This window comes from Pipistrellus kuhlii, unplaced genomic scaffold (genome assembly GCF_014108245.1).
Source record: "Pipistrellus kuhlii isolate mPipKuh1 unplaced genomic scaffold, mPipKuh1.p scaffold_m20_p_13, whole genome shotgun sequence".
NCBI lineage: Eukaryota > Metazoa > Chordata > Mammalia > Chiroptera > Vespertilionidae > Pipistrellus > Pipistrellus kuhlii.
The window spans coordinates 49,895,695-49,921,437 of NW_023425438.1; the positions used below are offsets into that span (position 1 = coordinate 49,895,695).

At 49.9% G+C, this 25,743-nt stretch overlaps 1 protein-coding gene across 14 annotated transcripts in view; it reads right to left on the minus strand.

Annotated features, from left to right (window-relative positions):
* BCL2L11 (BCL2 like 11) overlaps window positions 1-25,540 on the minus strand; it is a 44,201-nt gene extending 18,661 nt beyond the window's left edge. For 2 of the 14 annotated variants that reach the window (XR_004987568.2, XR_006741479.1), the window contains exons 1-2: window positions 23,774-24,089; window positions 22,577-22,971 (exon numbers count right to left, since the gene is read on the minus strand). Coding sequence is in view for 10 of the 14 variants with exons in the window: in XM_045580990.1 (XP_045436946.1) it covers window positions 18,374-18,418; window positions 18,468-18,478; window positions 22,835-22,971; window positions 23,774-24,495 (915 nt within the window). In the remaining 4 variants the exon portion in view is untranslated. Of the gene's footprint in view, window positions 1-18,245; window positions 18,479-22,576; window positions 22,972-23,769; window positions 24,709-25,278 lie in introns of those variants that run through there. The other 12 variants (XM_036436051.2, XR_004987570.2, XM_045580990.1 and 9 more) reach the window with 12 other exon arrangements.
* Window positions 25,541-25,743: the final 203 nt, after the last annotated feature.

The following is a 25,743-nucleotide window of genomic DNA, read 5'->3' on the forward strand; positions in this document are numbered from 1 at the left end:
AAGCAAACTACTAGATACAATTCAAAACAATGGTTATAAGGATGCTCAAGGATCTTATTGAGAGCTTCAAGGGATTTAGTGAAGATTTCAAGGAAATTATTGAGAACATTAAAGACATGAAAAAGGACAGTCAGAAATTAAGCATACTTAATTTAAATAAAGGTTAATTTATAAGTAATCAAGAGTAGAGGATGCCTAGAATCAAATCAGTGATTTGAAATATGAGGAAGCAAAAAACACCAAATCAGAAGAGCAAAACGAAAAAAGAATCCCAAAACCTGAAGAGAGTGTAAGGAGCCTCTAGGACAACTTCAAGCCTACCAACATTTGTTTCATGAGAATGCCAGAAAAAGAGAGGGAGCAAGATACTGAAAACCTACCAAAAGAAAAAAATGACAAAACTATCTCTACTTGGTGAAAGAAATAGACTTATAAATTCAGGAAGCACAAAGAGTTCCAAACAAGATGAACCCAAAGAAGTCCACATCAAGACACATCATAATTAAAATGCCAAGGGTTAAAGACAAAGAGAGAATCTTAAAAGCAGCACAAAAAAAGCAGTTAGCTACTACAAGGGAGCACCCATAGGGCTGTCAGCTGATTTCTCAAACTCTGCAGGCCAGAAGGGAGTGGCAAGAAATATTCAAAGTGCTGAATAGCAAGAACCTACAACCAAGATTACTCTACCCAGCAAAGCTATCATTTAGAACTGAAGGTCAGACAGAGTTCACAAAGAAAAAGCTGAAGGAGTTCATCACCGCCAAACCAGTATTACATGCAATGTTGAAGGGTATTCTTTAAGAAGAAAAAAGGTAAAAAAAAATATGAACAGTAAAATGGCAATAAATAAATATATATCAATAATTGAATCTAAAAATAAAAATAAACAAACAAGGAATCTAATGAGCAAAATAAACTAATGAATAAAAATAAAACCAGAGGCATGGAAACATGGAACCCACTAACGAAATCTCAGAGAGAAAAGGGGAGAGATTAACCAAAGAACACGTGCATATATGCATTATCTATGGACACAAAGGACAGGGTGGTGAAAGCCTGGGATGGACGGACGGGGGGGGGGGGGGGGGGGGGGGAAGAGGAGGAAGAAGGGGGGCAGAGGCACGCACATAGAAAAAGCTCTTTCCTTCCTTCCTTAAAAATCTTTTCTATGAGGTCACAGACTATGTTGTAGGCCCCAGGGACATATAAGTAAACAAAATAGATAAAAATTCCTACCCTCATGAAGCATGCATTTAAATCGGAGAGATACAGACAATAAGCATAAATATGTAAATTACAGAATAGCTTTAAGGTGGCAAGTGCTATGTTTTGTTTTGTTTTTTAAATATATTTTATTGATTTTTTACAGAGAAGAAGAGAGAGGGATAGAGTTAGAAACATCGATGAGAGAGTCATTGATCAGCTGCCTCTTACACCCCCCCCACTGGAGATGTGCCTGCAACCAAGGTACATGCCCTTGACCGGAATTGAACCCGGGACCTTTCAGTCCACAGACCGACACTCTACCACTGAGCCAAACAGGTTTCGGCACAAGTGCTATGGTTTAATAGAACAGGGTTAATGTAGAGCAGGAGTGCTGGAGGCTGAGGGTGAGCTGAATTGGCCTCTCCTACATCGTGGCATTTGAGCCAATATTGAAAGGAAATAAAATTAAAAGATAAAAATGGTGAGACCCGCATTAACTAGAATATATAAATTAAGAATAAATGCTTGATAATGAAGTGACTACTGAGAAGCTAAGTCCCTTTAGAGGAGAAGTTACTTGCAGCTCCTCCCTTCTTCCCTGGGAGGCGAGAGATGACAAAGCATCTATAACCCAATTGTCATCTCAACTGTTAAAGAATAAAGTCTCCATCCTTGTCTCAGTGGTGCTAGCAAAGTTGTGAAACTTCAGTCACTTCTGTTTGTGCATTAAGTGGTTTGGTCTCATGACCACTAACTGTGATCCACAAAGTGCCTATACATGAATCAAATGACACATGAAAATGGGAAATACCTTTCAAGAATATCTTGCCGCTGGCCAGATGGCTCAGTTGGCATGTCATGCCATACACCAAAAGGAAAAGATGGCGGGTTCGATTTCCAGTCAGGGCACATGCCTAGGTCTTGGGTTCAATCTCCAGTTGGGCAGCATATGGGAGGCAACCGATTGATGTTTCTGTTTCTCTCTCTCAAAAGCAATTAGAAAAAACACATATTTTGGGGGGAGGGGGAATAGTTTATAGATACTTGTGTGTGATATAAAAATACAAAGCACTGCCAAAAAGTTTCTTAGACAAAGAACACATAAAATTGAGCAAGTTTCTGAATTCCTATACTGATATAGTAACTTCAAACAATTATTGAATCTCTACCATGTGTAGATACCAAGTGTTAAGTATTTTATCTGAACCATTTCTTTTTATTTATTTACTCATTCAATTAATCACTTATTTGTGCCACAAATCTTCCTAGACTCTGGAGATACAGCAGGGAAGAAAGCAGACAAAATCCTTACCCTTATGGAAATGGATATATAATAGGTCAGGTGGTAATAGTGCTAGAAACATAAATTAAACCAGGCAAAAGGGGTGGGAGGGTGAGGGAGGGGAGCTCCTTTGAGTAGGGTACCCATTTAATTTAGGGTGATCAAAGGTCTCCCTAATAGGATGACAATTGGTTTGCTGGGCAAAACTGTATCTAGAAAGAAGATACAGCAGAAAGGAAGATCATGGTCAGTATTTTACTCTATTTAAGATAAGTATTATTTTATAGAAAACTGAAGGCCTAAGGATATTATTTTTACTAGTATATGTATGTCCGTGTCTCATAATAAGGGGCAAATCCACAACAGGACTCCCCTCCTCCTCCCCCCGGTCTACTGACCTCAAAACACATGCCTTACTCCCCACTTCATTACATTTCCTCAAGAAGGTATGCTTTTTCTTAACTTCACCTCTAGTTTAGTCTCAATGAGAACCCTAGTAAGTCAGCCTGTCAGCCCCACAGTGGTGCTGGTCAAAACGAGGATTAAGTTTGCTTAATTCCGTCCCACTGTCAGGGAGCATGTGGTGAAGGGGTCAGGTGTGGTCTCCAGAAGGTGCAGCTGGAACTGGTGGGGTACAAGGACAGGGAATACTCAGGAACACACGGCTCCACCCTCAGTCCCTAATCCTATCTGGATACTTAACCCAACTACCCCCATTCTAATACTATAGCCCACCTATCAAAACGAGAACCTACCTTCTCATCTCCATCTCTACTCCACAGGAAAGACAAGTATCAGGCATAAATGAGCTTATTTTCCTATTTGTAAGATGCCTACCAACTCCAAATGCCAACACCTGATCAAAATGGGTCATTATTCGAAACAAAAGCTCTTATTCCTACATAGGAAGGTCAAATTTTAACTTCTGAGGCAATTTTACATGAACCCAAAAACTCTTCAAAGGGGAAATTCTGATGGGGTGTATTTTTACCCATAGGAAACGTAGTTTTTTCATTCAAAAAAACATTTCACCCAATAAACATGGCACAAAAAAAAAAAAAAAAAAAAAAAAGACAATGAAATATAAACTGCTTTAATGTAAACTGCTCAGGGCGGAAGGCCACACAAGGCCAGCAGCTCCCACCCTGCAGGCACCTGAGGCAGGACCACTTGTGAGGAGGTCGAGTTTTCTAACCAAAAGCCCCTGATCAGTCAATGCTACTGTGTCAGGCACAGGCGAATGTGTGATGTCAGTGCAATTTTCATCAGAACTTTTAGAAATAATTTCTTGAAATCCAGCAACTACTGGATGATGTGACCATCATCAAATACCATGAGGCATACAATTAATCCATTTTTCTACACTGAGGGGGCAAATGAAAAAAAAAGGCAGGCATTTTTCAATGGCAAAGAACTTCAAGTCACTTAAAGGATGTGCGCTACTTAACGAACAGACTGTTCTGGCTCAGCTACAAAACCTTTTTCCAACCCATACGGTAATTTCAAACCTTAAAAGCTCAGCCACCGAGAACATTAACATTGCGGTTAAGTGGCTGATAGTGAAATTAGGCTGGGGCTCTCAGGAAGGCTTTCTGTTGCACCGCCTGCCAGGGTGAGAAGTAAAAACCAGACCGTGGCCTCACAGCGAGCAGAACATCAGTCACCCAACCCCGTCACCCTCTGCTACCGAGGCAGGTGCTCAGAGGCACCGAGGCAGCCTCTCTCCACACCCAGCTGTCCCCTTCCTCTGCGGGAGGGGTGTGGGGGGAAAGCCACCGAGAGGGGCATGGGGGGGGGGGTGTCATGTCACACCTGCATTCCCACCACTGCAGTCTCGTCTGAGGGACAGGTTGGCAGAGCTCTCACTTCTGAGGGGGGCGGCCGCTTGAGTTCCCATCACGTCACTGCTGAGTGCCAAGTGAGGAACCAGAAACTATATTAAGATTCACGGAAGCACTCACTGTACACAGTCTTCAGTCACCTACACATGCCGGGCAGACGGAGGTGCGGTTTCAAAGTAATCCGCATGGATGAGGCTGAGAACCAATTCTCATCTCAGATCTGAGAAAGGATGCCTGACCCGGAAGAGACAGGGACCGTACGGCTTTGAAGAAGCGGTTTCTGCTTTTAAGCACACGCCAGAGCACACACGGGGAAACACGTGCATGTAGCAGTACATCGTGGGGCCGTCCACCTCGTATTCCCTGAGCAGAATCTGACTTCGCCGAAAGCCATAAACCAATGGGCCGTTTCCCCGTGGGCTCTCACCCCAGCACCTCACCGATTCCAGAAGAATCGCTCCGAAACGGTGAGTGGAAGCACTGCCTCTGCAGGTGGCTACGGTCCTGTGCAGAATAAAAACCCTGGGATGGATGTTTAGCCCCGAGGACCCCACCTGAGCACCTGCAGAAACATCTACCAGCTCAGCTGCCCACGGCTTACACACGGCCAGCCGCATGGTCAGCCGTGCTGCCTGCCCCAGGGTTCCGGGAGCCCCCGGGGAAGGAGGGGCACTGCCAGCTGCAGGATCCCCCCAACTCTGCCGGATCTCAGACCTCAAGGAGCCAGAATCCAATTTCACTCACACACACACACACACACACACACGCACACACCATTCCTACCGCTGGGTCTACTTCACGCATCTTTTTTTTTTTTTTTATAAATACTGTATCAATTCCACTGAGCCCCCGAATGAAAACAAAAGGGTTTGGGAATGAAATGATGTGACAGTACTTGGCATCAGTGCCACAAAGTTCCTAACCATGTTTCCCTGGTTTCCAGTCTCAAGCGTGGGCAGCGGTGTTAGAAACAGCTGCTAGGACGGAAACCACCACGAAGCTGCAAGTGGAAGCCAGGGTTTCTCTCCTTACCCTTGCGACAGGCATGGCCGCTGGTTTTATGTGGCTGAGTGAGAAAGTCCAACACCCTGCTCTGATCATTTGGACCTTGCCAGTAAACCAAGGCTGCGAAGCCGGGAACCAGTGCCCGGTGTGTCTTTCCCCTTCCACCACGGGCTTCCTGAGTGATCTTAAGCTCTAAAGTAGGGGTGTCGAACTCAATCAGAGAAGGGGCCAAAATCTAAAATCCAGCCTAAATCGCGGGCCGAATGGTTTACTGAACAGTCATAAACTGTCATTGTGATGGAAACGCAGCGGAGTGCAGTGATGACAGCGCGGTGCGGGCCACATTGCAAGGCCTGGCGGGACGGATTTGGCCCGCGGGCCTTGTGTTTGACACATGTGCTCTAAAGACATTTTAGGCAACGTGTTCGGCCTTTCCACTCATTTACTACTTGTTTTTTCTAACCCTCACCAGAGGATGTTTCTGTTGATTTTCAGAGAGAGAAACATCCATCAGTTGCCTCCCAGATGCACCCTGATCGGGGATCGAATCCGTAGCCACCAGTAAGGCCTGATGCTCCACCAGCTGGGCCACCCTGCCAGGCTCCGCTCCTTTACTCTTCAGCATCGGAGACCTAGTTCCCCGCTCCGCCTGCAGGATTCCCACACACTTCACATTTGCTGGAAGCCAGACACGCCAGGAGCAATCCTAGAACCTGAGGCTTCATGTCCAAAGCCAGCTGGCCGCCTCCTGGTCAGAGAGAAGCCCGGCTCTCACGCCAGGTGCAGGCCTGCGCGGGAGCCTCTACACCCGGATGCGAGGCAGCCAGGCCTGGACGCCCGCTCTGCCTGGAGGGCACGTTTTCCTAAGGTCCACAGTCCTCGCTGAAGCCATCGGGTGCTACAAAGCTATTCCTGCCGGGAACAAAAATGTTCCCTTCTCACCCCGACCTCCATCCTGGCTCTGTTCCCTGGGGCTACAGAGTCTGTAACCCCTCAGTCCTAAACCCTGCTTTTTGATCAGCAAAGCTGCCCCTCCGTGCTCCTCCCTGTGCCTTCTACCAGGAGCCGTGGGAAGACCCCATCACCACCCTGGTCCCCCCAGCTGCTTCAGAAACCCGCCGTTCTGAGTGGTATTTCGGGGTCTGCCCTGGGTCCGGCAAGCCTGGACACAGGACGCGACTCTTCCTTGCTTTCCCACCACCACCGACTCGGCCCCTCTGACAGGCCAGCTGCAGCTCGGGGTCTGTAGTCTTAGATGCCTGTCAGAGCCCTACAGGGGACCCGGCTGTGCCATCTTATTTTGGAAAACAGATAAAACGAACCCCCACGCTCAGTACTGTCAAGTAAAAGCCAACCCTGAGCTGTAAGACAGACAAAAATGCCAAACCCCTTGTCCGGACAGAACAGAAAATGCCCTCTATGGACAACTTATTTCACTATTTACTCCATCAACACTATAAAAACAAATACGTTTTAGAGAGCTTTTAAAAGTAAATATGCATCTCCATTCATTAATTTGCTGAGAAATAAAGTGCTCACAAACCTGAAGTTGCTAGCTTTTGGTAACGAGACGTTATTCCTGGCCCAAAATCATATCTTTGGGAGGAAATGTAAATTTAAACTACAAACATAGAAATTCCTGACTACAGAGCCAGAGTGGCTTCCTCTATGAACTTAGCACTGGCAGCAGGAAACAGGTGACAAAAACTCTTCTCCGTTCGCATTAAGGATCTTAAACGTTATTGCGCTTCATTTCCACGAGGGCGAAGGCCCAGCCGTGGGACAGAAACAGAATCCTGAGAAGCTACATCTTACAGCTTTTAAATGAAGACTGCAGAAGCCTGCCAGGCTTACGCAGGCAGGCAACATAGTAACGGTGACACACGGCGAGGCACAGGCCTGTCAGAGCAGACACAGAGCTGGTGATAACTCACCCGCGGGAGGCGGCCCAGGGAAATCTCCCCTCTTAAAACCAATTCATGAAAAGCCGACTGCGTAAAGGAAAAACAAACTTCACACCTCCGCTCCAGACACTACTTTACATAATCTGCAAGGATGTAATTGTCATGTTTGAACGTTTAATGGTTTAAATATTTGTCCTCAGAGCATATGTCTGTCACAGTTGGGCTGGCCGACTCCTCCCTAGAAAACTGGCAAAACCTGTGCGTCCTGAAGGAGCACGTTTATGCGAAACGCGTGGAGGCCGCCTCTCAGAGAGACACAGTGAGCACAAGCCCACAGCCCTTTGTAGAAACGGCCCCGGAAAGAAGGTCAAGCTCCGCGTCCGAGGGCGGGAAGCGGAAGGCTGCAGCCAGCAAAGCGTGTGAGCGCTGCCGGGAAGCCTGCAGGCTTGGTCACAAAGGCATTGATTGCTCCGCCCACTGACCAGCCTGTCCTAACCAGTCAGGCCCCGGCTAACCTCTGCGCAAGGGCAATCCCCAGCGAGGGTCCCAGGCCCCGTCTGCAAACCAGAGGCCACGTCAGTGTTGTGCTGGGTGCCCCCCACAGGAAAGGTGGGGCTAGGACCCAACAGCCCAGCAGGAGCCCGAGGTGTGCAGGGGCCTCTCCAGGCCGCTGGCTTCTGGCTTCGAGGGTCTTCGCTCTGTTCAGGTCCACACACTCCTCCCCGTCCCCCAGCCCCTACAGGGGACAGGGTGGCTGGCCCCACTCACACTGGATGAAGTGGTCCCTGAAGCCCACTGTGCGATGCAGACGGTGCAGGGCTTTTCTAATTCAGTGCAAGCCCCCAGCCCCCTCCAGCACCCACACCCGACCGACCCCCTCCGCTGCCCGCCCGCTCCTCTATCAGAGCAGGACTCTGGTCTCCAGCCGGGCGGAGGGCCCTGCACCCGGGGCTGTAACGGGTCACTGGAAGGACCAAGGCTTGACCGGGTCGCCTGCTGGAACTTTCCACTGCCACAATCACACCGTGCCATCAGGAAAAGGGCTGAGGAGAAAACAGCTCGTGGACTGTGCACCAGGCTTTCCGTACAGAGAACACGCTTCTTCGCTCCAGCTGATCACACAGTAAATCCCATCGACCAGAAGACAACTCTGCATTAAATACTGCCCGAACGCTCATTAAACCTACACATCTTTGGGATCCTGCTATACAACACGCCCTTCTCTGAGGATGGCTGTTTATCTAGCTCAGGTTTATCTTAAAACATTTTACCATAATGCATATCCTAACATACCGTATATCAAGAATTCATACTTAGTGTGAAGAGATTTCTCAAGGGACTGAAAAACAAACAAGAAACCTTTTGGGTTTTTTCTACAACACTCACATTCAGGAGAGAAATAATTCAAAAAAAAAAAAATATTGAGGCTGTCGAGGTTGGCTGCACTAAACACCTCCACAGACGCACGTTCCTGGGAGAAAAATAGGTCCCACCCGCGTAAGCAAGCGTCTTCAAATATCTCAGGTTACTCATTAAATCTATAAATTGTTTTAGGAATTGGGATGGGAAGCATGCTCTGGTACAGAAACGTGACATAGTTTTTGGGAGGGAGAAAGGTCCAAGGAACTCGGCTGAAAAGGGAGTAGAAACTATCTGTTTTTACACCCACACCCTCTCAGACTAGATGGCTCTTCCCATTTTTTAGAATTTTCGCTTCCTGGGGAAGGGCAGCCAAGCCCGGGATGGAGCGTCCTGGACTGCGGAGAGCGCCCGAGGCCGGGGGAAGCCCACTCCCACACAAACCAGATCCCCTTTTCCCACTCCTGCAATGACATAGTCCCCATGCTCAGGTTGGCAGCTACAGCTACAGTGAGCTGGGTGTGCCCGCTGTGAGTGCAGAGGTGAGAGGGAGATGCGCTGACCCTCACACCAGCCCCTGCTCAGGGCTGGCCTCCCACCACCGCCAAATCATGCACCTGGTCCTCGGCAGAGAACAGAGGAAACAGGGAACCTGGGCTTCCCACAGGACTCGGGGGACACCAACTCACTCGAAGCAAACACTTAAACCCCTTGGGACCTTTTCAACATTCGTCCAAATGGGGCTGAACGTGTCCAGGGAAGTGTCATCAGCACGGACAGCTGTCAGTCCAGCACCCCACAGCCTGAGAGGAAAAGTTACGAAGGATTCCCGACGAACTCACTCAGAAGCAAAAACCACAATTTAAATGAATGGTGGCCAAGGCAGTGGAACTCTCTCAGGAAATGCTGCTTTAAATTCTTGATTGTATTCAAGCAAAGGATGTTTCTAACGTGAAATCGACAAGCACCAATCTGCCTCAGTGGTGAAGACAGCTCATCCTTTTGATTGCAGGAAGAAGCAGGTCAGCCTGTGTCTTGTCTCCGGACCAGCAAAGCGTGTGAGCGCTGCAGGGAGGCTTGAAGGCTTGGTCACAATCCCCCTCCAAATACACACTTGAACTCCAGCGTCCAGTTTCTGCCCAGTCACGTGGGCGGCGTTCCACAGGGTTCCACGGGGTCCCAGGTCTCGCGTTTCCAGGCGCTGCGCCATGGCCCCAAATTTCCCAGGGAAGCAGGGTTCTGCTGCTCAGGGTGACATGTGATTCACTGGCAGGTTAGAGATCGCTGGGACCCCCTTCCACTCCCACCAAGCCCGTTTCTAGAAAAGTCTTCCTTCCTTCGTGCTTGTTTTGGGACACAGGGTTAGAATTACGGTAGCATTTCCAGACAAACTGCCTTCCCTGCGAGCTTCCTGTGCTCCTGGAACCACAGCGCCTTGCTGTGGGAAGTAGAACATGTCATCACTGCTATGGCACTGACCCGCCATGGGCGGGACCGGTCCAGAGGAGCAAGGAGAAAGGTGTGACCGAGGTCTCCCAGATCCTTTCTTTCTATCCGTGAACGCGAAAGCTCCCCGTGACCACCGAGGAAAACACTTCCATCCTCACTTGATAGAGGACACAGAAGCTCAGAGACTCACAGGTCTGCCCTCGGGCTCAGCGGTCAGAGGGATGGCCAGGATCCCATCCACACCTGCAGGGAAGGCAGCCGTGGCCCCGGGTGCAGAATCCACCTGGGACCCCATCTCCTAGAGGTGTTTCACAACTAAATACTCAAGTTGCTCTGATAAAAAGCAGATCCCAAAGAGGAGATCAGGGGACTAACACCCGTCCACGGCAATTCTGGGGATGGCCCGAGAGCTGGACCTCACCTGGATGGAATCTTAGCCAGCATAAAGGCCCTGGCAGTTGATGAACCACACAAATAAGACAGCGGTGCCACGTTGACACTGCTGGGCATGCCAAGAGTAAAGATTAATGGAGAGCAAAATTTAAAATATACATTTGCTAGGTTTGTTCCATTATAAATGCTAATGATGATGACTTTGCAAATACAAAAAGGCACACACACACAAAAAAAATCTGTAAGTTGAATGCAAAAACATTCACTATCCACACTTTGATATCACTTCCTCCTAAGCTTTTTGTTATGCTTAAAAACTTTGAAACTGTGTCATGGACTAAAGGTCTGTGCCCCCTCCACCTCCGATGTTGAAATCTAAGCCCCAGGTGATTAGGTCATGAGGGTGCAGACCCCATCCTGGAATTAGGGCCAGATAAGAGGGTGAAGAACCAGCCTGCTCTCCACATCCTGTGAGGACACAGGGAGAAGGTGGCTGCCACCAGAACCCAGCCACATGGGCACTGCTTCCGTACAGAGAACACTCAGTACCCTGAGATAAATGCTGTGTAAGCCCCACAGTGGTATTTCTGTTACAGCACAAAAGGACTAAGACCAACGATATCAACAACAAATGTGTACGCTGCTCACTTAACATGATGCCAGGAGCATGTCCGCATGTCACTGTTCTCGTAAGCACCATTAACATGCACCACCAGCCGCCAGGAGAGGAGAGATTGAGGGATGTTCCCAGACCAGCAGGGCTGTCTGTCTGCAGTTGTCTGGCTGGTATAAGCGATGCTATGATGAGCCCTTTGTGCAGTGTCGGCAAAGGAAAGTCAGGTGGACTGCAGAGACTGCAAAGCAGGGCCTGAGAGCCAGTGGGTAGCAGGTTAGGGGCTGCTGGGTACCCACAGCCTGCACCCAGCACAGCACAGGACCAAGTCCCGGTCTTTAAGACAGAGGGAGGCTAGGTTTGTGTCAAAACAAGGCGTCTTAGGCCTCCTGCCCCAGCCATGGAGCAAGCGAACGACAGAGGACAGTGACCAGAGGTGAAAGAGGCTGGAAATTCTGACACATCATGACTATGTTAGAAACCACATGTGTCAAACACAAGGCCCGCGGGCCAAATCCGTCCCGCCAGGCCTTGCAATGTGGCCCGCACCGCGCTGTCATCACTGCACTCCGCTGCGTTTCCATCACAATGACAGTTTATGACTGTTCAGTAAACCATTCGGCCCGCGATTTAGGCTGGATTTTAGATTTTGGCCCCTTCTCTGATTGAGTTCGACACCCCTATTAGAAACGGAGGCTGACCTTAACAAAGAAGGAATGGAGCCTGGTGTGGGGGGCAGGGAGGAGTGTGGTCCCGGGGAGTCCCCTCCCGGCACAGGCAGGGTGAGCAGACACCAGGCGTGAGGAGACTGACCTTGGCAAGAGCTCCACTTCAGTGGTTTGCAGGGCAGCCAGGAGCAGGCACCACCCTGGCAATCACCGTACACGCCTATCTTCCCAACGTGTAACACACACCTCGGGATGAGTCATCTTTTTCCTGCCGTACAGTCCAAGCATGGAGAGCCGTGGGCTTACTGTTCTAAGAAGATGCCCTGCGGCACATGGCATCGGACTTGACATCTTGAGGCCCTATGTTTGCGAGCAGCACGGTGCACAGCTCCTGGGCATAGCTCCAGGGCCACGCGCGGGGGTCACCACGACAGATACTGCAGTTACTATTGGCAGAGAGTGGCTGGGATTATGGCTACATCTCTTTCCAATGTTGAGTATCTAATTCTACAAAGTAAAAAAATAGGGTGAAAGCGGTGATTTCTAAAATTCTGGGAAGTGCTTTGCAGCCAGAGTCCATCACTACCACTCAGTTACAAGAGGACAGAGATTTCTAGTACCACTCAGGCGCCCAGGACCTCCCGTTAGTACTAAAAGCCGTGGTCAGAACACAACAAGCAAGCGAACACTGACAGGGACAGATCATGGAGGCTGCCTAAGAACCCCGGGCTGAAGTCCTGCTTCACTGCCCCACACCCGGGGCCCCCAGCACCGCAGAGGCCTCACCTGGGGCCCAACAGCACCGAGAGACAAAGCCCCAGGAACAGCCTGTTCCTCCAGCCGAAGGACAGGACGGGGGAAGGGCCTGGCCACAGCTGCCTGACTCCAGCCCACACCGCACCTGTGGCTTCAGGATGCAGGGGCGGAGTTTTTTCAGTTGTGCCCGGCCCACAGCAGCGCTGGTGCAGATGCCACCACCACGGGGTGGGGTATCGGCAGGCTGGGCACATTGCTGATGCCCCAGCCCGAGAGGCAGAAGCAGGAGAGAGGATTCCAGGCCCTGCCCCTGAAGCACTGCTGATCTCCACACTCTGCTCCCCGCCCCCACCACGGAAGCAGTGCCGCCTGATTCCTCTTCCAGGGCGGCCTTAGTGGGGTGCAGGCGGGGAGGGGGTCTGAGCCCCCACTCTCACCAGCAAAGATAATGGAGAGCTCCCACCCAGAGTGGGTGGTGGGAAGAGGGTGGTGGGAGGTGGGGCTGATTGGCATTCAGCTGCCCCCACCCTGGTGTAAACAGCAAGCAAAGGGGAGCTGAAATACAGAAACAAGGCAGCAAGCAGGTTCCCCGCTCCCCCTGTCCCATTTCTCCCCAGGGGGGGTTGGGGAGCTGAGTGTACACCCCAGTCAGACACACAAAGCAGTGCAAGGAAGGACCAGCAAGGCCGAGGAATCTGAACTTCCATCTTGCCTGGCAGAAGCAGGCCAAACATTTAAAATTGAAAAATACAATTTAAAAAACTTCACTGGACAGGCTCAATAACAGAGTAAATGTGACAAAAGACAGAACTCAGTGGACTTGAGAGAAAACTTACAAAATTTACTATCAGAACAAAGAGAAAACATAATGAAAAAACACTGTCTAGGGACCTGTCTGACTACAACAAACCCCCCCCCCACCCCAAAAAGAGTGAGAAACTGAAATAGTGTTCAAAGACATAATAGCTAAAAACTTCCCAAAACTTGGCACAAAACATAAAACTACAGATTCAAGAAGCTGAGTGAACCTAAAAAAAAGGATAAACCAAAAGATATCAAGGGTGAGACATCGTAATTAAATTTTTGGAAACTAAAAGACAAAGGAAAAAATCTTGAAAGCAGCTAGATAGACATGACACATTACTTATAGGACAACATTAACAGGAGGGAAGATTTCTCATGGGACACCATGAAGGCCAGAGAAAGTGACATGTTTCTTAAGCACTGAAAAACAACAAAAAACTGTCAATGGCAAATTCTATGTCCAGTGAAAATGTCCTCTAAAACAGAAGGGAAATGAAGATGTTCTCAGATGAAGAATTCAGAGGGTTTTTGCCAGTAGGCCTATCGCTAAAGTATGACCAAAGGGCCCTAAATGGGTTGCCCTGAGTAAAGGGTTGCAGGTTCAATTCCAGTCAAGGGCACGTATGAACCTTGGTTGTGGGTTCAATCCCTGGTCCCCATTTGGGCATGTGCGGAAAGCAACTAGTCAATGTGTCTCTGTCTCTCCATCTCCCTTCCACCCTCTAAAAGTCAGTGGAAAAATATTCTCGGGTGAGGTGAAAGAAAGAAAGAGAGAGAGAGAGAGAGAAAGAAAGAAAGAAAGAAAGAAGGAAGGAAGGAAGGAAGGAAGGAAGGAAGGAAGGAAGGAAGGAAGGAAGGAAGGAAGGAAGGAAGGAAGGAAGGAAGAAATTAGCAAAGGAAGTCCTTTAAACAGAAATGGTAACAGGCTTAGAACTCCAGGGTTGGTGGGGGGGGGGGGGGGGGGGAAATAGAATAGGAAAAAATGGCAATAACAACAAACTAGTCTACTTCTTGTGAGCTTCCTAAATGTATATGGAGGAAACAGCTAAGACAACTGTATCTGAAAAGTGGGCAGGTGAGGGGGCCTAGAGGAAAGTAAGATGTCTACACCGAAGCTGAAGTTAAAAAAAATGTTGATACCCTGGACACCAGTGGATTAAAGTAAGTTACATCTGCATATTGTATTATCTAGAAAAACCACTAAAAAACTACAGAGCCATATATTAAAAACACTATAAATAAATCAAGATGAACTCTTAAAAATGGTCAGACCCACAGTAAAGTTCAGAAAGAGACAGAGAAATACAGAAACAAAAGAAACACAAAGATAACACAATGGCAGAGTTAAGCCCTAAAATATCAATAATTACCTTAAATGAAAATGGTCCAAATACAGTATTTAAAAAGACAAAATTGGCAGAGTAAAACAAAGTTATGTAAAAATATGCTGCATACCAAAAACTTACTTCAAATACAACATATGTAGGTTGCAAGTGAAAAGATAGAAAAAGCTACACCATGTAAACATTAACACAAAAACTTTTTTCTTGTTTTTGGGGGGTTTTTTTGTGTGTGTTTTTTTTACAAAAAGCAGGAGTGAATACATCAACATCAGATGAAGCAGGCTTTTACAGCAATGATAAAAGGATCAATTAAACAGGAAGACAGGACGATTCTCAGCACCAAAGTGTCTACACACACGAGGCAAAATCTGATGGACTGTAAAGGAAAAACGAATCCACCCTTACAACTGGTGATTTCAACACTGCACTCTCAACATTGACAGAACTACTAGGCAGAACATCAGCCAGGAAGAAAAGGGCTGGAGGCAGAGAGAGAGTGAAAACTGGTGGGGAAAAAATATCAATAACTTAAAACAACTTCTAATGAAAGTGAAAGAAAGTGTCAAAGCAGGACTCCATCTGAGCACCAAAGATAACCAAGACTACAGAAGAAATACACAACTTCAGCTCCTAGACAACAAAGGCGGAAATTGTTACAGACTTTACTCACCTTGTGTCAGTCATCAATTTAAATAGAAAGTGCAGCCAAGGAATCATGAAAAGGCCGAGACCAGAAGGGCAGCGATGGGAGAATTAAGAAAGATCTTCAAGGGCACAGAGGTGGTATTAGAGTCCAGGCTAAGACCATCCACACCCTCGTATTCCCAATCACTATGTACAAATGCAAAAGCTGGACAGGGAGAAGGATGACAGAAAACAAATGATTCACTTTAAACAGTTGTGAGGACTGATTGCTTTACCAATACCCCAGGCCAAACAAGTGGGTCCTAGAGCAAATTAAGCCTAAAACATCACTGGAGGAAAGTATGACAAAACTGAGCTGTCCAACCTCAGGCACATCAGGAAAAGGAGGGCTCTTTGGAAAAGACAATAATGCTGGGAAAAACAGGAGGCAGCAGCAGAAGGGGAAGGCTAACTGTGAGAAGGACAGACTCCATAATAGAAGCCACAGGCTGAGTCTACAGTTGCCAGAAGGGGCTGCTGGGACCGGGACACTGAGCACACCACTCATTCATGGGGTCACCAGGAGTCGGAGACAACTCAACTGTAGTCACACACACACACACACACACACACACACACACACACACACACAATGTATGAAAAGAATTACCTCAACCAAGTAGAGTTTGTCCCAGGTATGCTTAGTGCTGAGAAGCAATCAATGTAATAATGCACCTGATCAAAGACTCACATTAACTCGTATGACCCTATCAACTCATAAACATTTTACAAGATCTAACACCCCCTCCATCCATGAAAAAAACTCATGGATGTAATCAAGAAATAAAGAGAAACTTCATCTTTTTAAAAACCATGTACAAGATACCTATAGGTAACCGGGTACTTAGTGGTTAAAGACTAAGTTTTCCTTCTGTGATTGAGAAAAAGGCCAGGATGTCTGCTCTCACCACTCTTCCTCAACACAGCACTAGTTCCAGCAGTGCAAATGGGCAAGAAAAATAAAATGCACGTAGATCAGAAAGGAAGAAATAAAATTGTCTTTATTTGCAGGTTACTGACTCTCAAGATAGAGGCGGCCCAAAAAATTTACAAAAAACCTTTAGAATTAGTGAGTTCAGCAAGGCTGCAGGACACAAGATCAACACACAAAAATGAATTACATTCCTATCTGCTAAAAGTGAACATGTGGAAACAAAAATTAAAAATACAATGCCACTAGTGATTGCTCCAAAGTAAATGAAATCTAACAAAACATATATAAGGTTTGCATGCTGAAAATTACAAAACCCAACGACCTAAATACTTAAAGAAACCTGTTTGTGTGTGGATTGGAAGATGTAACATACTGGAGATGGACATTTACCCCTAAACTGATCTGTAGTTTTAACACAATTTCTATCAAAAGCCCAGCAGTGTTTTAAAGGTACAAATAAGCTTATTCAAAAATTTACGGGAGCAAGCATAGGACATGGGCTAACCTATTTTGGAACACACGGAACAAAATGTGAGGAGTCACTCTGCTATCACGGGCTAGCATCTAACCACAGCAATAATGGCGGGATAGTGTTGGTGGGAGACCACAAGACAGAATCCTGAAACAGACCCACACAATCGTGCCCCCTGATTTCTGACAAAGGTACAAAGGCAGTCAGATGGACAGTGGATAACCTTTTCAGGAGATGGTGCTGGAAAGAATTAACACGGATCCAAACTTCACACCTTACACACAAATTAATTCCATGTGAATCACAGATCTAAAAGTATTAGGCAAAACTGTAAAACCTTTAGAAAAAAGGGACGAGGAGAAAACCTCTGGGACATGGGGCTTGATGAAGATGGCACCCCGGAAACACAACCCGTAAAAAGAAAAAACCAGTGAACTGGACTGCATCGCAATGAAAACCCTTAGCTCGATGAAGAGGATGAGAGACAAGCTCCAGGTCTTGGACAGACCCAGTGACACTGGTGCACCCACACGGGAGAATACTCCGCTATGAACACCCAACCGCCACTGGCACCCAGATCGAGAGGGACCATAGGAATGTCGCCGAGTAAAAACAGCCAATCCCAAAAGCTCACACAGAGTGTGCTGCTATTTCTACAGCACACGTGATATGGCAAATGTAGACAAGTAAAACCGATCAGTGTCTGTCAGCGGTCAGGGGCCTGGAGGGAGGAGGCGGTGGCTATAAGAGCACAAGAGCAGGCTTGGGGTGGAGCTAGTCAGTTATCGTGATGGTGGTGGTGGTGACACAGACCCATGCGTGTGACAAATCACAACTGCTGACACATGGAACTGGTGAAATCGGAACAAGGTGGCCGAATTCTACCAAAGCCATTTACAGGCTGTGGACACAGACCCATGCAAGGCATCGTCACGCCGGCAAATGGGGTAAACGTTACACAGGCAGCCGAAACCGGTTAGGCTGAGTGGATACAGCGTCAGCCTGCGGACTGAAAGGTCCCAGGTTCGATTCCGGTCAAGGGCACATCCCTGGTAAGAGGTGTGCAGGAGGCAGCTGATTGATGTCTCTCTCATTGATGTTTCTAACTCTCTATCCCTCCCCCTTCCTCTCTGTAAAATATAAATATATATATTTTTAAAAAGTTACACAGGCGCTCTCTGCATTCTACTTTACAATTACATGTGAATCTATAATAGTCTCAAAATAAAGGGTGTTTTTAAAAAAAGAGATAAACTGTCTAGATAGACAGTTATTAATCACTAAGTTTTATTTGGAACTAGTAAAAAAAAAAAAAAAAATCCCTTTATCCTTTTGTTACTTCCTATCCCCTTTGGGACCTACCAAGGGTCTCCACGAGTGGAGGCAGCTCTGAGCCTTCACAAAGCAGCCTGCCCCAGGCTCCAGGGTGGCCCTGAGGGGCCCGAGGAACCAAACCACCCCACCGACTGCCTTCTCAAAGCCTGCATGTACCGTGAGCTTAGAGAGGAAAAATGAAAAGCGTACTCATAGGCTTATGAATATTTAAGATGTTTATAAAATGAGGTTAATTACTTTCACTCTCCTAAGTCAACAAAAGCAACCAGAGGAGGAGGTTTCACGGAAATGATGTGATGTGAGTGGGAAGAATCAGGTCCGGCTGCTAAGCGCCACCGCAGAGGCCGGCTCCTCCGTCTGCAGGGCCCGCCCATCCAGCCAGCACATAAGGCCAGCCACGGTCACATTGGACATTCTGCTAGTAGCCATGCTTAAAAAAGTAAAAAAGAAACACGTAAGATTAATATCAAAAATACATTTTATTTAATGGCCAACAAACACACACATGAAAAGATACTCAACATCACTAATTATTACGGGAACACAAACCCAAGCCATCATGAGATACCACCTCACATCCATTGGGATGGCTACTGTCAAAACACGCAGAATAACCCATGTTGGTGAGGATGTGGAGCAGCTGGAACCCCATGCACTGCTGGTGGGAGTGTAAAATGGTGCAGCCACACTCCTCAAGAAACTAAAACCAGAACCACCCTATGATCCAGGAATCCCACTGGGAACATGCCCGAGAGAAGTGAGAGCAGGATCCTGAAGAGGCATTTGCACACCTTTGCTCTTAATGGCATCATTCCCGATAGTCAAGAGAGGGAAGCAACCCAAGTGTCCAGCGACGGGTGGATGGCTAAAGGAAATGTGGTCTCCACATACCATCCAGCCTGAAAAAAGAAGGAAATTCTGACCCAGGGCATTTTGCCGAGTAAAATAAACCAGTTACAAAAGGACAGATTCTGCAGGATCCCGTTTAATAGAGGAACCGAGAACAGTCAAAGTCAGACACCGATAAAATGCAGGCTGCCAGGAACCCAGGGGAGTGGGAAGTGGGGCGTTACTGTTTAGCAGGCACCATTTCAGTTTACAAGATGAGTAAGTTTTGGGAGTTGGTTGTACAACATTTGAGGATTTACTTTTAACAATACTAAACTGGACACTTAGAAAAGGTTACGATGATAAGTTTTATGAGTCTTTTTACCCCAATGGCATTTTTATAAAACATTTTACCCATTGTATTCAAAATATCTATACATACAATTAGTATGAAAATGCCAGGGCTATTTCGCCCTCTTGTTCTTGGATAAGCCTGAAACTCCCATGTGACCGGAACTGACTAGTCCTGCCTGAAGGTTCGATGCCCACCTGGGCTCCCTGCGAACCTGTGCTGAGTGAGGCTTTCCCTGTCACCGCTCCCTGTCACCTGCTGGCTACCTCCATGTAAACTACAAGAACCTGAGGCCTTCTCCTCGGACAGGTTACTTGTCCAAGCAGCTCTTTGGAAAGGCTACAGGCAAACCCTGAAGGCCAGGGAACACCTCCTGAGCATCCCTCTGCCAAGCCCTCAGGATTCGCACAACATCGTGCCTCCGCCCCTCAGAGCTCACACACTGAGAGGGGAGCGAGCAGGACCCTGAGGACACAGGGGACACGGCTCCCACGTGCCCGGAGGAGAATCAATGTTGTCATTTACCAAAGTGACACGTGGGAGTTCGTCACTAGCTTTCGCCCTTATCCTCACCTTTCTCAGCTCGTACTTTCAACAGTACCGACTGCACCTTCAAAGCGTGACTCTGTGCGGCATCCCGTGCACGGTTTGTGTGAAGCACATCTGGTGGAAGTGTGCGCAACAGGAAGGGCACTCAGCCACCAGCAGCCGTCAGCGACTCTGATTAAAATCATCCTTCTTCCCTGAGAGAGCATCTGGCACTCCATCCTCCCGGGGTGACAGGAGACTAAAATTGGGCACGTGAACAGTGATCTCTCACAGATATTCTCTGAACACAGCATCAGAAAACGGCTCGGAGACGTGGAGGAGAACGTGAAGGTGTATCTAGCTGCTGTGCGTCCCCCACAGAGGGCACTTTCTCAGCAGAAAAAGTTTCAGGAACAACACTAATATACGCTGTTCTCCACCCCAAGTCTCTGAACAAAAACCGTCTATGGACATGGGTGCCGCTGGGTAAGGAGAAATCCCCCCTCCCCTCCTCCAATAACCTCACATTCGTGCCCACTGGAGAAAACCACCACAAAGACTTCTTTGTGGAAAACGTATTTTGCAATACATTATCAAAAAAGCTTCACTGACGATCTTAATGGATGTGGCTGAGTAAGGAATAGTGAATAGAGCCCAAAAGAAAAGAACCAAGTCTACCAACTCAGCAAATTTCAGCGGCCTTCAGGAACCGAACTACTTCACCAATATCCAGGAAAATGTTCTGCATCACAAGATGGCAAATGTGATTCCATGGAATGGACTCTCATCTAACTGTCCTCTTCTCCCACCAGTCTCCAGGATGCCCTCCCCAGCTCAACTCATCTCCCAAAAACTAATCCTGAAAACTTATCTTGGTGCATTAACTTCAAACAAACTCTATAATTTATCACTTAATCCTATGTATTCTGTTACCACACTAACCTACTGAAGTGTAGTTACTATGAAATTACCCCTCAGGACCCATCACTGCACTCCCAGGCATAACCACAACTTTGCTTAGTAACTGAGATTGTGATCTCTGAGGCCCTCCATCTGTCACCTCAAGTAACGGTGCATATACCTTATAATTAGCTTGCTAAAGAACATGTCACCAAAAAAGCAATCATGCCACCCTTACATTCAAAATACACTAAGTGGCCCGTACCTGGTTGACAAGGAGAAGAAACCATTCCTGTGCATTAAGCCGTGAGCACCTGCAGAGACTGGTTTGGTCTGCAGTGAAACACTGTAACAGCTTGTGAAGGCTCCTTAAACCCATAGGCTATTAAACACACACACACACACACACCAATGAGCCCTGTTAATTCACTTAGTGAGCAAGAAAGCTGTGGGTTTGTGTACTCAGGATTATTTTCATGGGCAGAAAACCATTTGCAAGCACCAAGAACTTCCAAGGTTGGAAGGAGTTTAGGAGCTGTACCAGTACCAACAGCAGTAACGAAAGGAATAGCAGTAATAAAATTTCTGGCTCCTTTGCCTGAGGAGGTCCTAATAAAGTACAGTGGTCGCTTGGGACCCTGGGGGATTGGTCCCAGGACTCCCGTGGATACCAAAACCCATGGGTGCTCCAGTATTTGCATGCAGGAGACAGCAAGGTGTGCCTGCACATCACACGCACATGGATTCCGAGCAACATTCGGCACACACAGCAAATTTGAGTTTTGCTTTTTGGGACCTGCTAAGTTTTTCTCCTGACCAGGCCCCCAAAAAATTTTCCACCTACAGTTGGTAACCATGAAACCGGTGAATACAGAGGGCAGACTCTATCACTCAAGATTTAGCACGAGACATGCAAGCAAATGTAGCTGCTGGCGTTTTTGTCATTTGTGCCTGCCACGTCCCCGGTGTGCATATCCTCCGACAGACAAGTGACCAACCCTCCAAGGTCTCTCTCTGTGACATGGGGACAGACCGGCACAGTTCTCACCTCACTGAAGGTTATGAAGACTAAGACCTATGGAATTTGCAAATCAAGATTTGTCATTGGCTTCCAGCAGTTAAGGATCTCCTCTGGTGACTTTGTGTCCCTGATGTTTTCATAGAATCAATATTCAATTTTTTAGTCGATAATGCTGCCACCTTGGTCGTATATGGTCAAAGCAGGAAGGACTAATCTGGAGCAGAGGTAAAGGAGTACCCGCTGAACCCTGATGAAGAAACCAACCTTTCCCATCCGTGGGGGACAGTGATTCGAACCCACACACTCATCACCCCTTTGCTGCCTGTACTCAAAGCCACAGGCCAAGGGTGGAGGGTCTAACCAAGCCTCACTGCTGTACTACCGGTGTTTCTGAGCCTTGATTGCCCTCCTCATTCAGACCCTAAAACTATCTTTCATCCCTGAAATAAAAACCATAATCGAATCTCATTAGGACCATGTTAAAACTCTCTGAGCCAACAAAATAAGCCCAAAGAATCTGAACAGAAAACTCCGTGTTCATGGTTCTGTGCTGGCACCGTCAGTTTGCTTCACCTCTTCACACTCTGGTTATGTTAAACTCCCTGCTGTAACTGCCTTGAGTCCTTTCCAAGTGGAATGTCATTAGTAAGTAATTAGTGAAAAGAACTTGCCATGTCACACAGTGACAGCAGCAAAGGACTCCAGCTTTGCTGCCCAAGAAGCTGATGTGTGCACCTCAATTTAATGTTGGTTTGATGTCTTGACACCTCCTCCATTCCTATCTAAATGTGGACTAAATCGGTGAAAGGGTTCTGAAATGAGCTGTGAGTGCCACACGCTACAGCCTCTCAGTAGTCAGCCAGCCACAAGTCCACTGCCCCTTCCCCAGAACTGCTTACCCATTGCATTGAGATAATGGTTGAAGGCCTGGCAAGGAGGACTCGGGGTTTGTGTTGATTTGTCACAACTCATGGGTGCTGGGCTCCTGTCTGTGTCAAAAGAGAAATACCCACTGGAGGATCGAGACAGCAGGGAGGATCTTCTCACAAAGATGAAAAGCGGGGATCTGGTAGCAAAAGGCCCAGGGCTGGCCGGTGGGGCCAGCGGGCCCTGAGGGCTGCCGTGCGGGCAGCGGTCCCCTTCGCCTTCAGGATTACCTTGTGGCTCTATCTGTACAGAGCTGGGCGCCCCAGGCCTGAGCTGAGGAGGCCTCTCCGTGGGCTGTAATTGTCCACCTTCTCTGTCACACTCAGAACTTACATCAGAAGGTTGCTTTGCCATTTGGTCTTTTTTTCTGCAAATAAAATAAAAACTAAGATTACCTCAAGCAACATAATCACAAGGAATAACTGAATTAGCTAACGTTCATGTACGCATTAGAAATTAACAAATACTTCAACAGTAAGTGCATTTCTCTGACCACCTTCCAGATAAGAATAAACACATAGTAAAGTAACAAAGGCATTACTATTTGTATTGGGGGCACTGAACTTCCTGCCACCAAACAAAACACAGTGACAACATCGATGACTGGCTGGTGCTGGAACACATATTCAAGTTTTGGGGGAGGCAGCGGGTCTGAAGCCTATTCACAGGGCTCTGCTCAGAGCCCACCAGACTAAGCCAGAACCTCCCGGGGATTCTGATTCCTTGGTTCCCAGGACTAGACCCTGCGCTTGGGGCACAGGAGTGCGCGCAGAGGCAGCAACTGCAGCCGGCTGGCCGCGCTCCCTGCTCCGGCCCCATTGTTCTGCCGAAAGTGCTGAGGGCAGCAAGTCTGGGAGCTTTGGCAAGGGCCGTCGGTCGTAGTAAGTGCGTCACAATAGAGTTTGTAACTCTGAGCCGCTCGGCCCGCGCCGCTCGCGCCTGTCCCTCCGAGGTCTTCCCCGCGGGGGCAGCGCCACGCACCCGCCGGGCAAAACTTCCCCCAAGTCCACCGGCACTGTTAGGTGAGCACTTCCAAATAGGGGGTCCCCGAAGCTGGCCCCGGGAGCCCCGACAAGTTAGCAGGAACCCCGCACGCTAGGCGACCCGGGGCGCACGGTCCCTTCACCCTTAGATCCTCCCTCTCCCCACGAGTTTAAGCTGAAACTCACGTCCGACCCTTCCCCGCCGAGTGTCGTGTCCGGGCCCGGGCCCTGCGGCGTCGTGCCCGCACCCTTCGCCGACCCGGAGCCCCCAGACCGTCCCCGCGAAGGCGGCGCGCCACACAAAGCCAGGGGCCCGCGCTCAGAGGCCGCGGGGCGGCGCAGAGCCCGCAGCTGGCCGCGCGCCCACCGCCGCGCACCGCCGGGCCGCCCAGGGCTCCCCGCGCCGCGCCTCCGTCCCGCACCGCCCCGGCCGCCGCCGCCGGGAACATCCTCCCCTCGGCCGCTCCTCCCCTCGCGCTCTGCGCCCGCCGTCGCCGGCTCCGCCGCCTCCCCGCGCCGCTGGCGCCGGTGCCCGCGCCCCCGATTGGCCCGCGCGCGCACGCTCCGGGCCCCAGCCAATCGCCGGCCCCGGTAGGGGCGGCGCCTACCGGCGAGGCCGCCAGAGGCCGAGCGATTGTTGACAAATTCGCCTCCGCGCGCTGCGCGGGCCGTGGCGGGGACGACGGCTCCCAGGATCCCGGGCCCCGGCGGACCGGCTGCCTGGCCTGACCCTCTGCCCGTCCCAACGCCGCGCGCGCCTCAGCGGCTCCCGCTGTCCGGAGGAGCTGGCCACTCGGAGACAAAGCCGGAGCCGCGGGCAGTCCTCCGACTCCGGTCCTCGCCGCTGGCCGCCGCCTCCCCCCGCCCCCGCGCAGGTCCGCCCCCTCCCCCGCCGCCGCAGCACTCATCCTTTCCAACTTCCTCCCTCTTCCTCCCGAGTGCCGTGGTCAAGCACCCAAGTCCTAGCGGCCAGCCCGAGGGCAGGGCACCTCTAGCAGCACCGCGAGGAGTCGGGCTGCGCTTAGGCACGCCCGGGTCAGTCGGTAAGACTGCCCGATCGGCCCCCACGGACGGAGCAGGTTTGCTGCCCGCGGTTGTCCAACGTGTGGCCCCGGTGGTGGAGGGAGCCTGGCAGGTCCGCAGAGCGATCGCAGACGAAGTAGGGACCCGAACGCGTCCGAGAGCGTGGACGCAGCGGCTGCCCCGACCCCTCGGCCTGATGTGCACAAGAAAAGCCGAATCCCGTCAGTTAGTCCCCAGCACAGTTCTGCAAATCCCCGGCATCGGGCGCGCACCAAAGACCGGCTCTTGCCGCTCGGCAGCCCGAGAGACTTCCCGGCCCGAGCGCTCAGCTCGTCCGGCGCAGCAGCCGCGGTTCCCGGGCGGCGCGGGGAGCGCGCGCTGCTTCTCCAGCGGCCCAGGACGCCGCACCCCCCCGCACGCCGCATCGCGGTCTGGTCCATAGTTCCACTAAGCGCTAGCAGGCTCCCGCAGGACGACATCTCTCCAAAGCAGACCTGCCGGGGGAAACGACCCGATCCTCTCTTACCGCCGCTTCCCGCCAGGCTACAGGCGGGACTGGTAGTACGTCTGCCACACGTGCGCGGGAAGCGGGCGGGAGGTGGAACGGGTGGCTCCGGCGCCCGTCATCCATGCGTCCCGCCCCCGCCCAGGGATCCCGAGGTATTTACCTTGCGTTTCTCAGTCCGAGAGTCAGAGTCAGACATTGGGGGGGCGCGGGCCAGGGGAAGGCGCCGAGGTGGTGGCGGCGGGGACGGGGTGAACCGAACAGCCCCAGGCAATGCTGGCCTCAGTGGGCAGGGCGCGCCAGACGTGTGAGAGGACTCGGCGGCGGCGGTAGTAGCGACGCGGCTCGGAGCGATCAGAGGAGCTCAGGACCTGTTGGAGGCGCGGAGCGAAGTGAAACCTGCGCGCTGGTGCAGCCCAGCTCCCCGCTCGCGGCCTTGCACCCGCACCCAATCACTGCGGGCCCCGCCCCCGCCAGCCCGCCCCGCCCCGCCCTCCAGTCCCGCCCCTTTTGGCGCTGCCGGCCCGCCCCTCGGCGCTGCGTGCCCTGGGGGCGCTAGCCCAGCAGGTGAAGGCGGGGCTGCCTGCCGGTTCCCGCTGCGCGCGCCGCCGCCGAACACCAGCTCCGA